The sequence below is a fragment of the Podarcis filfolensis genome (assembly GCF_964270895.1).
Source record: "Podarcis filfolensis genome assembly, chromosome: 6".
Lineage (NCBI taxonomy): Eukaryota > Metazoa > Chordata > Lepidosauria > Squamata > Lacertidae > Podarcis > Podarcis filfolensis.
In genome coordinates, this window is record NC_139609.1 from 77,492,317 (window position 1) to 77,508,096 (window position 15,780).

A 15,780-nucleotide genomic window follows, 5' to 3' on the forward strand; every position below is an offset into this window, starting at 1 on the left:
GGTGCGCACCAACCCCTCTCGCTCTCCAGGCTTCAGCAAAAGCCTGCATTCGCCCCATAGGACGCACACTCATTTCCCCTTCATTTTTGGAGGGGAAAAAGTGCGTCCTATAGGGCGAAAAATATGGTAAGCTCCAGATGGCTCCTTAAACCAAGGTTAGAGTTGCCAAAACAAAATGTCTAGTTGCCCTTTTGGGGGGAAAGATGGCTCTGAAGTGTTATTTTTCAAAGGATGGACTGACAGTGATCGATTCTCTGTTAAACATCTGGCTAGTTCAGATGACAACCTTGAGCTAGGCTAAGAACTTTGAGAATTTAAAGAAGTCACTTGATCTAAGGACAGTCCATATATATATATATATTGGCCTATTCCTACCTTTTTTTCCTCAATGGTGACACAGACCATTCATAAGGCAAGAACATTCTTCACAACTGTGAGCAGGGCAGTGGCATGGGGCAGACAAGCTGCAACAATTAACTGTAATGCTGTTCACTGCTCCTGCTCAGGCTGCTCAGAAAAAAAGCATTTTGGTACGGTGGCACTGTGGGTTAAACCACAGAGCCTAGGACTTGCCAATCAGAAGGTCGGCAGTTCGAATCCCTGCGATGGGGTGAGCTCCCGTTGTTTGGTCCCAGCTCCTGCCAACCTAGCAGTTCAAAAGCATGTCAAAGTGCAAGGAGATAAATAGGTACCACTCCGGCGGGAAGGTAAACGGCATTTCCGTGCGCTGCTCTGGTTCGCCAGAAGCGGCTTAGTCATGCTGGCCACATGACCCGGAAGCTGTACGCCGGCTCCCTTGGCCAGTAAAGTGAGATGATCGCCACAACCCCAGAGTCGGTCACGACTGGACCTAATGGTCAGGGGTCCCTTTACCTTTACCTTACCTGAAATTCATTCTGATTGTGCAGATAACATTTCATGGATAGAATTCTACAGGATGTGGTATTAGTGTGTAAAAACAGCCCAAATCCAAGCATAGCCCCAGGCATTTATTTCCAGATGGTGGAGATGTCAGGCTCCATCTTGACACCCAGACATGTTCACTTGGTCGCAGTTTCAAACACTGGTTAATTAGCAAGCAAGATGTCACGCCCATCAGCTGATGCAGACTGCCTGCCGCAGCCTTTTCTAACCTGATGCCCTCCAGACGTCTTGGGCATGGCAGTTCAAAATATCTGGGAGGTCACCAGGTTGGGACAAGCTGATCTACAAAACACAAGGACGGGGAGTTGGGGCCCCGTGAACCGGTGCATGTTGCAGAACGTAACACAAGAGTCGAGTTGATTTTCACTGCTATCAGGAGCAGAAAGCCTGGCACACTTTTGCAGGGAGCACACACACCAAGCCCGGGGGGGGGGGGGGGAGAAGGCTTCTTTGGTGGCTTCTCAGAAGCCGAAGAAATGAAAGGAGTTGGGGAAAGCAAGCTAAGGGACTGAAGTCAAGTAGCAGCTGGTGGCTCTGCCACAGCCACTTCTCCCTATTTTAAAGGGCTGGAACTGTCCCCATGAGAGTGGGAATGTCCGGGGGGGGGGGAGGTAATTGGAGGGAAGGCACTACTGTCAGCACATGCATGTGTTATGCAGCCAGAGTGACAGGCAGCTGCTAGAAAATTATTTGCCAGGCTCATCAACACCTTTAATTGGATCACTTCTGCTCATGAAAGTTGGCTGACTAAACTGGTATCACGTTACCAGCTTCCGGTGGCTTAAAAAAAACTACAGTCTTTTTATAGAGCTTCTTTCTTCCCACACCCGGCTAAATGCTATCTTCTGCCCCAATACACTTTTAAAACTGGCATGGTGACATTGCACAAGGAACAGAATATTTTCATGTGTTGCCATTATGGATTAAAATCAGTGGTGGAAAGCTGAGGATGGGGAAACTGTGGCCCTCTGGTTGTTGATAAAGGTAAAGGGACCCCTGAACATTAGGTCCAGTTGTGACCGACTCTGGGGTTGCGGCGCTTTATCTCGCTTTATTGGCCGAGGGAGCCGGCATACAGCTTCCGGGTCATGTGGCCAGCATGACTAAGCTGCTTCTGGCAAACCAGAGCAGCACACGGAAACGCCGTTCACCTTCCCGCTGGAGCGGTACCTATTTATCTACTTGCACTTTGACGTGCTTTTGAACTGCTAGGTTGGCAGGAGCAGGGACCGAGCAACGGGAGCTCACCCCGTCGCGGGATTCGAACCACGGACCTTCTGATCGGCAAGTCCTAGGCTCTGTGGTTTAACCCACAGCGCCACCCATGTCCCCTGGTTGTTGATACCCCTGGCTAATGGCCTCAGTGGATGGAGCCAATATTAATCCAACACAACAGCCATGACATAAACACACCCAAAGGTAATAGCATGCTGCACAGTTGTAAACAGGTTGAGCAATGAGCCAACTATGGATCTTCACTCGTCCCTCTGGCCAGATGCACAGCCTTCCTCTGAGAAGCAAGGAGGCTTCCCAGTTTCCAGAAAATCAGGCTGTGCAGAATGCTGATTGGCTGGGCATTGTGACAGTCATAATTCCTCCCCTCTTATCTGGCTGGGCAGAGTGCCGATTGGCTGGCAAATACAAAGCCATACCACTTCCTCCCAAATCTAGCGTTCATTCCTTTTTTAAAAAAATAATAAATAAATAAATAAATCAAAGCCTGCCTAAAGTCCCCACCCCCCTCAAAACACAGCTTCAAGAATAGGCTTATTTGTCATTAGAAGAGCAAAGATGTGGGGAGCGGGAGGGAAGCAGAGCTCACCCCCAGAATAAGAACAAAAGAAGACACTCAATCCTGTAGGACGGTGGTTTTTCAACCAGTGTGCCGCAGTGGCGTAGCATGGGTTGTCAGCATCCGGTGCAAGGCAAGTAATTTGTGCCCCCTAACCCGTGGATTTGCGCCCCCTAACCCTAACCCCCAGATGTTGCGCCCAGTGCGGCTGGCCCCCCCTGCACCCCCACGCTACGCCACTGGTGTGCCGTGGCACCCTGGGGGGGCCTTAAAGATGGTCCAGGATGCCATGGGCAACACTGGCCTCTTTCCCCCCTTTCCCTCCTCTGATGCCCTCTCGCATCTCTGCCTCCCCAAGGCTTGCACAGCTGTTTATTTGTAGCAGCCCTGGCTACAAGCTCCCCAGGTGAATGGTGCCTCTGGGGCTGGCCAGGGGGTGCTTCCCAGTTCCCTATGGGGCAGTGTGAGGAGGCACCTCTCTTTGGGGCAGCTCAAAGACCAGGGGCAGCAGCTGCGGCTGCCCAGAGGTCTCACAAGGAGAGGGGAGAAGAGAGGAGGCTGAGGGAACCCTCCACAAGGGATGGGTGAGGGGCTGCTAGCTCTGCAGGCAAGGGGTGACATAACTGGACACCTGAGCCCCACAGGGGTGCCGCAGAAAGAATGTAGTTGGTCAAGGGAGCCGTGGACCCAAAAAGGTTGAAAATCTCTGTTGTAGGAGGTACATCTGTACACTCCTACAGTTGGGGGTAAAGCCAGGACAAACCTAGAATGCAGGCTGCAATGATGTAATTGAGCATTATCTATGTATTTTGCCCTGAGGCAATAATTAGGGCTTTCTGCAGATGACTTGACAACTTTGATGCACTGTGGGGTTCTATTATTTAAGTCCCCTAAAACACTTAGCTTCTCCTGCAATTGTTGTGACATACTCTGTTGCTGGGAGAAGCTATTTTCTACGGCTCGTATTTTATAAAAGCAGTGCTCAGGCAAGTGCATTGTGGAGCTGGCAGCACCGCAGGTTGGAAGCCATTTTGGGATGCCCCTGCAAAGGAAAAAGAAGAATAAAGGAGATGAAAGAAAGGCAACCAGAACAACCCAGTGTCTCAGTTAATAATTTATCATCAAAAGAAGTTCAGGAGCAGAACACAGCTCAGAGTAATAAAAAAAAAGTCCAAAAAGAGCATGCACGTTTATCAGATAGACTTCCTCCTCAGCTGGGAGTGCTCCCGGCAGCTGGGACTATTGGACGACAGAGTGCTCCTGGGGGAAGACAAGCCAGTGTGGTCCTTACCGCCCAGGGAGACTTCCATGATTTTGTAAGAAATGGAATTGTAATATACAAGGTTGGTGTGGCAGTTGAAGGCCTCTGGCTGGGAAGGAACTGGGCTCCTGCTTAGCCGCGGCCGGTAGCACAGGCAGTTGCAGAAGGAAGGGACTCTCGTGGTGGAGCCTGAGGACTTGCCCCTCGGTCTCCCGGCCTCTTCTTGCATCAACGGCAGGAGGTTCATCTGACTCGTCCCGTCTTCGATGGGGAGCAGGAGGTCGTTCCTGCCCTGGTTCTCCTCCCGGCTGATATAATTCCTGGCCCTCCTCAGAGACGCCCTTTCCTCTTCGTCCCGCCGCTCGTCTTCCGAGTTCATAATCAAAAACCGAAAGACGACCAAGTTGAGGAAAGCCCCGATCACCGTCAAGCCCACCAGGATGTACATGAAGCTGAAGGCAACGTAAGGGGGCTTCTTCTGCAAAGCTTCGTGCTTCTGTAGGGCCACAAAGTCTCCAAACCCAATGGTGGTCAAGGTTATGAAGCAGTAATAAAAGGCGTGGAAGAAAGTCCAGCCTTCAAAATAGGAGAAGGCGCCTGCTCCGATGCCCAGCGTCCCCATGCAGGAGAGGAAACCCACCACCACCATGTTCTTCATGGAGACAGTTGGCTGCCTCATTCCCAGGCACCTCTTTATTTTCTTCAGCACCATTCGGACCAGGATGTTCATGCGCTCGCCAAGGCTTTGGAACATCACCAGGGTGAGGGGAATGCCGAGGATCGCATAGAACATGCAAAAAACCTTGCCAGCATCCGTTCCAGGTGCGGCATGTCCGTAACCTGTGGCAAAAGAAGAGAAAACTTAAGCATTTCTCTAGATTGCATATTAATGAATGGAGAACCATGTCGACACAATCCTTTGTCACGAAATTATTCCCCCCCCCAAAGAAAAATGGTTTTATTTAGTCCATTCCTCCAAGGAGCTCAGGATGAAACACAGAAGCCCATTTTTGATCTCACAAAACCCTGCGAGACAGTGAGTGGCCCAAAAATACCCAGAAAGCTTCTTGGATGAATAGGGGGACCTGAACCCAGGTCTCAGGAATCCAGTTCTGTATCTCTCCTCTGATTTTGGGGGGCATTATTGTTGCTACAAGGAACGCGGGTGGCGCTGTGGGTTAAACCACAGAGCCTAGGACTTGCCGATCAGAAGGTCGGAGGTTTGAATCCCCGTGACAGGGTGAGCTCCCATTGCTCAGTCCCTGCTCCTGCCAACCTAGCAGTTCGAAAGCACATCAAAGTACAAGTAGATAAATAGGTACCGTTCCGGCGGAAAGGTAAACGGCGTTTCCGTGCACTGCTCTGGTTCGCCAGAAGCGGCTTAGTCATGCTGGCCACAGCTGTACGCTGGCTCCCTCAGCCAATAAAGCGAAAGGAGTGCCACAACTCCAGAGTCGGTCACGACTGGACCTAATGGTCAGGGGTCCCTTTACCTTTACATTATTGTTGCTACAGGTCATTTTTCATTGGTACTGCAATTCTAATCCATTTTAATTTGTATGTTGCCCAGAGAACTCAGGTTATCAGCTGACCCAAAATATGGAATAAGTAAATATTTGCCTTGATTGCATTATAGAGGTTCTCAAGCACATGTCCAAATTATCAGTCTGATGACCCCACATGTCCTAATTTTCAGCAGTTTTTCATATCACCCACTTGAGTCGCTTCTAATTTAATCAAGTGTGAGCTTCACTTGGTGTGCTTCAGTTAGTATTGCCTTTGATGTACATCATCATTGAACGAAACAACTGCTCCAGGAGATAAGGTGAGCCATAGGGAAAGCTGAGACTGCAGAAGGGGGAAATGTTAATGTTTGTCCATCGTCAATAGCTTCTTCCTGGGCCCCATTTTCAAAACAGTCAGATAAACAAGGAGAGAGGACCACACCAAGGTGGCTGCAATAAGCCCAACAGCGTTACAATTCCTCATGGCAGTAGTTCAGCTGTACAAGCCTAATGGAAGCTGGTAACCTCTGCAATACACAGAGGTAAAAGTAATTGGATGGACCATTACACTACAACTTGCTGTAACTGTTGTGGACAGGAGAGCTATCAAAAGCCATATTCTAGTCCCAGCAAATACAAACTCTACCATTTAAGCCTGTTTACACTCCACGAGATTAGCCCATCACACCAAACAGCCTCCAAGTAACAGATCAAAAGCCTGACTCATTAAAGAGCAATCATCTTATGTTGTTGCCATTTTGCTGAGTTATGGGATGGAAGATGTTTAATAGTAATCGACCGTTTCTTTTATTCTGAAGATTTTTGATGCAATTTTCATTGAGCTTCCAACAGATTGTTTTAGATCTCATAAACTTGCCTTGGAAATACAGATGACAGACTTTAAAAATAAATAAGGTTTAAACCATCCCTGGGAAGTCTATGACACATTGTAGCATATTTCAGTATATGAAAATATTTCTGATCCTGTATTATGATTCCTTCTGCCCTCGTAGTATCTAACAAGTCATTAAAAGCTATAATAAGAAAACAGCAAAAAGTAGTAGAACAAACAGGTCTCTCCCTCTCAAATAATGTGAAAGAGCCATATTTTTGCTGCTCATCAAAAGACAAGCAGGGACAAGGCCAGGTGGGCCTCTTTAGAGGGAGAAAGAATCCCACAAACAAGGATCAAATGTTGTGTATCTGCTTGCCGTTCCTCGTGCAGGCATCTCATACCTTTCTAATGTAAGCACCTGCCAAACTTCAGATGATGGAGGGTAACAGAGCTCCATCTCTTGATGTTGACCTTAATTCCCGCATACGTTAGCAAACCATACACCTATGTAGGGGAAAGGCTGTCCATAACATAGCTGTCAAATATCTGATGCTAGACAAAGGCTAAGTCCAGAAAATGGTTTAAAGCAGCCTTTCCCTACCCTGGTGCACTCCAGTTTTCTTGGAGGACAATTCCCATCTACTGCAGCTAGCATAGCCAATGGTCATGGATGACAGCAGTTGTAGTGCAAAACATTTGAGGTAGCCTAGTCTAGAAGAATGAGGGGTCTCTTCAAGCCCCTCTAACTAACAGCCCTACCCATATCGTTGGGTTACACTCCCATCAGCCTCAGTCAGCATAATCAATGGTCAGGAATGATGGGAGTTGTAGTGGGAGGGCCACATGTCAGCCACATTTGCTATAGACTATCTGGATGGAAGCCCACCTAAAAACCACATGCAAGTTGTTTTGAGTTCAGAAGATGGGTGTGGAATAGGTGAAATAATAGGGGTGGTGCACTTGGCTCCACATAGTATCCCTCCTGCATCTGTTGCCATGGTGACCTAGTAGTCACCAGGAAGTTTGTTTGGAAGAAGACAAGCCATGAAACCAGGTTCAGATGACAAAGCCAAAGCATGGCTTGGCTCGCAGCGGTGCAGGAGACCACACTTTCAAACGATGCTGTAGTTTGGCTTGTTACGAAAAAGGAGCAATGCTGCTGAGTGCTCCAGATGGCTGGAAAGCCAAACAGGATGTTGATGTTTTGGGACTGTACCGTGGGAAGAAGGGACAGTCTATTATGTGCTCTGAGCACCGGATGTTAGCTCAGAGTGTCACATGACCCTGTACTGGAAGTACATGGGTGGAGTTATTCTCTCTCTGCTGTGGCTGTAAAGAGGGTGCAGACATGATTTCTCTGCACTGAGGAAAGACAGAAATAAAGGCATGTAAATACATTTCTGTCTGTCTCTTTCCCCTCCCTGGGGATGGCAGGGAGTGAGGGAGGAGGAGTGGCTGTGTTCTTCTTTCACGTTTGAAGAAGGATCGGCCGATAAAGACCTCGCCTTGTCTTGCCGGGAGTCGTTGACGGGGGGGTCAACATGGAATCAAGCCGGGCACCTGGAGAGTGGCCAAATTCCTCTGAAGATATGGCTTGATATCAACATATGGTAGCAGACGCTGCTGGTTATCTGATCCATGGGAATCAGCATGAGAGGTGAGAGGTTGATGGATCGTGTGCCATCCTCTGCACCAAGGAAAGAAGATAACGTCTGCAATTGCAGCCAGAAGCTGAACAGACGGCTGGCACCAAGAGGGGGTGTTTTCCAAGCAACGGAGCCCCCAAAAAAGGTATGCTGAATATCGGGCTAAAAGTGTGAATGCAGAATGATTTATTCTCTGGTTCACGAGAGAGCTGCGTTTGGATAAAAACAGCTCTGAAAGAAAGGCTTGCATACCAGAAATTCCTGTGGTGAGATAAGGATTCCCGTCCCGGGGAAGGTTGCTAAGCAACGACAGTCGGACAGTGGAAAACTACTGACACCTGGGGCTGGCTCAGTCAGAGCCGGGAAAGCGAAAGTTGTTTTGACTGTGAGACTGTGGAGATTGCCTGCCTGCCTGAGTGAGAGGCAGAAAAACAGCTCAAAAAGGAGCTTTTGGATTTTTACTAGCTCGAGAGTGGAGAGCTGAGACTTGAGTTCAGCATGGATGCCAAGAAGGGGGGAGTGCCCCTGAGTGCCGTGGTTCAGGATGAACACAGCCGGCATGCTGCACTGGAAGTAAAGGACAGGGGGAGGGAAGAACGGAGTTCTAATTCCCCCACTGATGTTGCTACTGGAGAGGATGCTGTAGCTTTGAACGTTGTCCGAGACTACAATTGCGGACAGGCTGGGCATCTTCAGCGGAGCTGCAAGAAGCCACGTCAGCCAAAAGGAGCGAAGGGCCGCTCAGCAAAGCCTGAGGCGTCAGGCAAAGGTCATACCAAGCCTATGGTGGAACCTGCAAGGGCTTTGATGGCGAAAGGAACCACGCCAGATGTTGGGAACGCGTTTATTATCGACACTGCAGCGACGGTTCATATGTCCCCACACAGAGGACTCTTTTCATCGTTTAAGAAGCAAAGCTTCGCTGTGACACAGGCCAACGGTCAGGAGCTGGAAGCGACCGGAAAAGGGACTGTCTATCTTAAGAGTCTGAACTTGACAATAAACAATGTTTACTTGGTTCCTGAACTGAAGTTCAATCTGCTGAGTGTTTCGCAGATTGCAAAGAAAGGACTGAGATTGTCCTACGATGATAAGAGCTGCAAGATCTTCAAAGATGGAAAGTTATATCTTTCTGCCAGACAGAAAGGTGGACTGTATTTGTTGGACTTTGACCAAAGTGATTACATGGAATGTAATTCTGAGTCTAACATGATTTCTCTTGCAGGTGTGACCAAAACAAGCGCCAAGAAGGTGGCCAGGGTCGACAGAGCGTTTCAGCGGGTGTATGCTGATGTGATTGGTCCTCTAGAACCATCTAGAGGCAATGCAAGATTTTATCTTGTGTGTGTGGATCATTTCTCTAACTTTGTCTGGGTTTATGTGTTAAAGAAGCCACAGGAAGCCTTAGAAAGGTTTCAGGAGTTTTGTGACAAAGTTAAAGATATGCATGATGCTAACATTGATTGTCTTTTGACAGATGAGAAGCAGATTTTTCTTTTACAGGATTTCCAGAGGTTCCTGCAGAAGAAGGGGATCAGACACAAGATTGCTGTTTCAGCGGAAGCGTGGAACAGGGGTGTTTGTGTAAAAGTGAACAAAGAATTGCAAAAGGGAATGAATGCGCAATTGCTTAGTTCACATCTGCCACATGAGTTCTGGGCGGAGTCACTCATGTCGTTTTGTCATGCATGGGTGAGAAAGGTTTCGAAAGAGTTGGGAAGTTCTCCTTTTGAGAAACTGTTCCAGAGAAAACCTTCTGTTGCCCATTTCAGGGTTTTTGGGTCTCATGTGAGAACAGAAGCTCCAGGTGGAGTAAAGAATGCCAGAGGCATTTTTGTGGGGTATGAAAAGGGTCTCTACAGAGTAATTTTGTCTGAATCTGGTCAAGTGATTCTCACAAAATTTCTAGAGAGTGCTCCTGAAAAGGAGAGAGTGATAGCTCACACATTTCCCACTGAGGACGATTCAGATGATGATGATGATTTCACAGAGTACAATGGTACTGAGAGTGACAGTGATAGCTCAGAGAGCTCTGTTGTCACAGTCATTGAGAGGAAATCTCGAACAATGGATAGACCTTCACAGGTGAAGGATGAACCACTGTTTGCTGTTGGAACTGGTTCTCCTAAGAGTCCTGAGACAGAACCAGTGAGCAGAGAGGATCAGCACCTCATACGCAGGTCTGAGAGAGTCACAAAGGGTGAACCACCCAAAAGGTACTCAGAAGAGTATGCTAATTTAGCTGTTGCATGTGTTGCTGTTGTAAACAACCGGGGACAGGTTGGAGCTGTGTCTAAGTCAGAGACAAAGACACAACAGAGAGTTGCTAGCCAAGGTAATGCAGATGCACTCATTCCTTGCAAACCAGACAACCAGAGAGGTACACTGGGGAAACCAGTGGCGGGTAGTTCCAAGGGTGGAACTGAAACAACAGGGGAGTGTTATGTGTATAACAACTGTTTGTTTTCTTCTCTGGATCACGTTTTGCATGCCGCAACATGCATTGATTCTTTTGGGGGAGGTTGTTACGAAAAAGGAGCAATGCTGCTGAGTGCTCCAGATGGCTGGAAAGCCAAACAGGATGTTGATGTTTTGGGACTGTACCGTGGGAAGAAGGGACAGTCTATTATGTGCTCTGAGCACCGGATGTTAGCTCAGAGTGTCACATGACCCTGTACTGGAAGTACATGGGTGGAGTTATTCTCTCTCTGCTGTGGCTGTAAAGAGGGTGCAGACATGATTTCTCTGCACTGAGGAAAGACAGAAATAAAGGCATGTAAATACATTTCTGTCTGTCTCTTTCCCCTCCCTGGGGATGGCAGGGAGTGAGGGAGGAGGAGTGGCTGTGTTCTTCTTTCACGTTTGAAGAAGGATCGGCCGATAAAGACCTCGCCTTGTCTTGCCGGGAGTCGTTGACGGGGGGGTCAACATGGAATCAAGCCGGGCACCTGGAGAGTGGCCAAATTCCTCTGAAGATATGGCTTGATATCAACATGGCTTAGCATTATGTGCAAACCAGCTCACTGGGCCAATGTTTTCATTGAGCTGTCCACCATGCCCCCAAGATCTGTTAAGTCTCACCACCAACACAGACCTCAGTTATTTCTTTACAATATTTATTAATTGCCTTTTGCTGCTCATCAGAAGACCCCCCCCAAGCCAATATACAGTCACTAAATATATGCGCTGTCAGGGGCTCGGGAGCAGGAGCACAGGGGAGAGAGGAAATGGAGAGCGAAGGGGAAGAATCCAAGGGCAGCGTAGGGGAGTATGACAGTGACCCGAGAGATTCCATGAGCTTCTCCAGCGAATCAGAAGATTCCCAGAAGGGGGCGCCGATGGTCAGGGCAAGGGGGGTCCCAGGGGGGACGCACCAGAAACAAGGAGCCAGCGGGGAACCCCAAAGCAGCAGTGGAGGATCGGGACCAGTTTCCCCACCAGAGCGTAGTGGGGGGGAAGAGTCACATGTGTCAGGACCAGCGTCTCCTCCAGCGGGGAGAGAAGATGAGTCAGGGCTGACCACGCCTCCATCGGAGAGTGGGGGAACGGAGGGGAGGTCAGTTGCAGCTAGCCTCCCCGAAGGGGGAAGCAGTGACAGCAGCAGTGAAACGGTCAGGAGGAAAGTTGCTGGCTGGGCGCGCGCGCCAAGTTCAAATGTACAGGCGCGGGGGACAGCAGGAGACCCGGATTGGGAACCAGCTCCTAAAGCCCGCCGGAGGGAGGGGAAAGGCTCAGGGGATTCAGCGTCAGAAGAGTCTAGAAAGGGCGAGACCCCGACGGACAAGCGGAACCAAAGGCGGAAAGAACAGAGGAAGAGGTGGAGCAAGGCTAGAGTCTTAAACTGGTGTCTGGGGGGAGGAGATTCAGACGGAGCATCAGCGATCTAGAGTTTGAGACGTAGAGCTGCACGCTGCGGCTCTGGAAGTGTAACTGAACTTCAATAAAGACTTTCGTACTTAACAACGAAGCGGCGTTGGTCCTTTGTGAGCTGGGACCTCGGGCAGCTCTGACATGCGCATTTGGAATTTGGGGCCCAGTGTGTATCGCTTTACACTTACATTAACCATCGCCTGCCATTTTGTTGCCCGCTCACCCAAGTTCGGAAAGATCCTTTTGGAATGCTTGTAGTTTTTTCCCACCACTACCCTGTCATCTGCAGACTTGGCCACTTCACTGTTAACCTCCAACTTAAGACCACTTGGGATTGTTAAAAAACAAACGCTTCTCCCAATAGAGATCCTTGGAGGACCCCAATTGTTTGTTGTTGTTGTTGTTTAGTCGTTTAGTCGTGTCCGACTCTTCATGACCCCATGGACCAGAGCACGCCATGCACTTCTGTCTTCCACCGTCTCCCGCAGTTTGGTCAAACTCATGCTGGTAGCTTCGAGAGCACTGTCCAACCATCTCGTCCTCTGTCGTCCCCTTCTCCTTGTGCCTTCCATCTTTCCCAACATCAGGGTCTTTTCCAGGGAGTCTTCTCTTCTCATGAGGTGGCCAAAGTATTGGAGCCTCAGCTTCAGGATCTGTCCTTCCAGTGAGCACTCAGGGCTGATTTCCTTCAGAATGGATAGGTTTGATCTTCTTGTAGTCCATGGGACTCCCAATTCTTACAGCCCTCAGTTAATGGACATGTCCATTTATTCCTACTCTCATCTTCCCTTTTTTAAAGCCAGTTACCAATCCATAAAAGGCCCCATCCTTTTATCCCATGACAACAACATTTACTCAGGAGCCCCTCCCCCTTGCCTCATAGCAGGCACACCTCTGGGTGCCAGTTTCCTACAGCAGAGACAGTCAGCAAGAGGACAAAAGGCTGCATGCTGATGATGAGAGCATCATGCACAGCTGATGGGAGTGACACACGCGCCACAGCAATATGACGACAGCATGGCATGCCCATTTATTATGCCAGACGTCTGGAGGTCCAAAGCCAGCAGGACACTCTCCTGTTTCTTCTGATTTACCTCACCCCTTGTGGGAAAGTGCTATCATTGATGCTAACTGTACTTTGCAAAGAACAGGCAGTTCAAGATGAACATCCTGGATACAGACAACATAGACAGTATTTATATTTGCAGCAAATGGAGCAATTGCTTTTATAATGGGATGAGAGGGGAGCTGCTATTGAACAATTGTTGTCCTTTCTTATTGCAATGTCTAAAAGGTTCTTCCTCCACTGAGGAGCAATAAAGAACTTCATAGTTGCTCATTAAAATGAATATTCAGGACATTAGCTCCCCAGACAGTGAATGGCATGATTGTCAGTGACCCAAAAACGCCAGGGAAAGAACAGGGACAGGTATGCCTGCTGAGTTGTTTGCTCCCTGCAGCAAGCACCCATAGGTGCTTGTTATCCATCTTCATGCCCTTAACTCTTCACCGGCTACTAGCCATAATGGCTGTTCCACCTGCACTGTCAGAGGCATTGTGCCTCTGAATACTAGTTGCTAGGAATCGCAGGTAAGAAGCGTGCTGGTGTGCTCATGTCCATCTTCGCACCTTCCCACAGATATCTAGTTGGCCACTGTGTGAACAGGACTACATGGCCCATGGGCCTGACCCAGCAGGGATTGTCTGGAGTTCTTACATACTGACACCACATAATGCAGAGAGGCGAGGAACCTGAACCCCTATAGATGTTGTTGGACTCCCATTGGGCTAGCGGTCAGAGATTACGAGAGTTAGGTGTCAGTGCAGAAATTATAGGTGGCGCAGTGGAAAATGCAACAAAAGTGAGCATGAGAGGATCTTGGTTGCTTTTAATGTGGCTCTGGAACTGCCAAACCCTGTGGACACTTGGTTTTATGTGGTGGCAATTTATGCTCATCTCTCCAGAAGCAAAAGTGTCCTCAAATTCACTTGATCGTTATGTAGTGGTATTGATGTGCTTGAAGAGAGTTGGATACCTGCCGAATGGGCAGTGCTGGGTCTGAAGCTTGGCTGAGAAATCATGTACAGTGGTACCTCGTGTTAAGAACTTAATTCTTTCTGGAGGTCCGTTCTTAACCTGAAAGTGTTCTTCACCTGAGACACCACTTCAGCTAATGGGGCCTCCTGCTGCCGCCACACGATTTCTGTTCTCATCCTGAAGCAAAGTTCTTAACCCGGGGTACTATTTCTGGGTTAGTGGAGTTTGTAACCTGAAGCAGCTGTAACCCGAGGTACCACTGTATTTTGCCAAGAAAACTCTGTCCCCAATTTCAGGTGAAAGCTGGCTGTGGCTTCACGGTAATGGAGACAAAGCACTTGGTACGTACTTGCAAGTGCCCTTCACTATATTTGCTCCATGTTTTCTAGGGCTGAAGCCCAAGTTGAAATTTGACCCTGCTGATCAGCCCATGTGGACTGAAGATGGCTCACGGTCTCCTGGAGGACCCACTGATCAATTTCTGCCAGAACATCTAAAGCTTATTGGAACTTGGCTTCTTGCTAAGAACGATAGACTAGATGGAACTTGAGCTGGTCCAGCAAGGGACATCTTATATTCTTAAAACGAGAATGTTCTACTCATGAGGTCTTTCAACATGTTTGAAAATGACATTAAGCCAGATGTGTAGAGAGGGTGCAAGATGGCACACACTGCTGCCATTCCTGATCTCCTTGGCATTCAAGGGCTCTCTATGCACAGTCTACACATGCACAACCTGAGCACATGAAGGCTGCCCCTCCCTACTGCATGGACCTTACGAAATGTAAGTTGCAGATCACACTATGGCAAAATGCATACAACCTGCATGTACATATATTGGTTCACACACCAAGCCAATGAAGGGATGGAAGTTCAGAATCAACTTCCCTTTTGCACATTTCAGCCCAGCATTGTTAACTCTGGTGTAAAAATGGCTAGGTTGGCTAGGTTGACACAGGTTAAGTCTTTCCTGATTGCAAAGATGAACCCCTGCATTGTACATTTAACAGACATCAGTGCACCGCGATGGGGATCTGGGGAGGTGGAGAAAGGGGTCAAATTGAGCAAGGCGGAAACAAGCCCACACCGACTCCTGGTCCAGGAGTGGGAAACCTGTGGCCTTCCAGATGTTGCTGGACTGGACTCCAACTCCCATCGTCCCTGCCCACTGACCACACTGGATGGGGTTGATGGGTGTTGGAGTCCAAGGACCTCCACAAGCTCTCCTGTCCCTGCCCTGGAGAGTGACAGAAGAGAGCCCGGCGCACCCAGCGATGGGTTGCTTTGGGGATCGCCCTAAATGGGAAGGGGGATCCCGCCGCGCACTCACCGATGGTGGTGATGACCGTGATGGCGAAATAGAAGGAGCCGGCGAACCTCCACTGCGTGCCGGCTCGGTGCGGCTCGGCCCGCAGCGCCAGGCGCTCGAACTCGCGGTAGTCCTCGGCGGTGAAGCGGTACTTCCTCCGCAGGCCGCTGCGCTTCTGCTCCAGGAGGCGCTTGTGGCCGATCTCGGCCTCCGACTCGAGCGCATCGAAGACGGCGGCGCCCACCAGCAGGTAGGAGAAGACGCACACGATCAGCGACAGCGTGCGCAGGTTCTGCCGCTTCATGGCGAGGCCGGCCGGCCGGGCGCCGCTGCCCCGGGCACAGCGCATCAGCTGGGGGGGCGCCGCCGCCGCATGGCACCGCGGCGCGGGGAGCTGCCGGCCTCGGCGGGCGACGGCCTCCTCGGAGCCCGGGGCATTCGCGACACAGCCTCTCCCCGGAGCCCGCCCACCCCGGCTCCCGCTCACATCGAGGCTCGCTTCTCGTCGCGCAAGCGGCGGCTACCGGGAGCGCCCCCCCCCCCTCCGGAGCCCCGGTTCCCGCGAGGCACCGGAGGCGGCTCCGTTCGTCCTCAGCGCCT

General features: G+C 49.7%; 1 protein-coding gene across 1 annotated transcript; it reads right to left on the reverse strand.

Annotated features, from left to right (window-relative positions):
- Positions 1–3,817: 3,817 nt before the first annotated feature.
- Positions 3,818–15,570, reverse strand: KCNK15 (potassium two pore domain channel subfamily K member 15). The gene is made up of 2 exons (XM_083618948.1): positions 15,202–15,570; positions 3,818–4,817 (listed from the first exon to the last, which is right to left on the reverse strand). Exons 1-2 carry the CDS (start codon positions 15,527–15,529, stop codon positions 3,910–3,912), a joined length of 1,236 nt encoding a protein of 411 aa, XP_083475074.1. The 5' UTR covers positions 15,530–15,570; the 3' UTR covers positions 3,818–3,909.
- Positions 15,571–15,780: the final 210 nt, after the last annotated feature.

What these genes read in the sequence shown, in the direction of transcription:
- KCNK15 (XM_083618948.1), bottom strand. Translation starts at nt 15,529, where the DNA reads ATGCGCTGTGCCCGGGGCAGCGGCGCCCGGCCGGCCGGCCTCGCCATG. An exon ending in CACGGTCATCACCACCATCG is followed by an intron (nt 4,818 to 15,201) that starts GTGAGTGCGCGG and finishes CTTTTGCCACAG; the next exon opens with GTTACGGACATGCCGCACCT.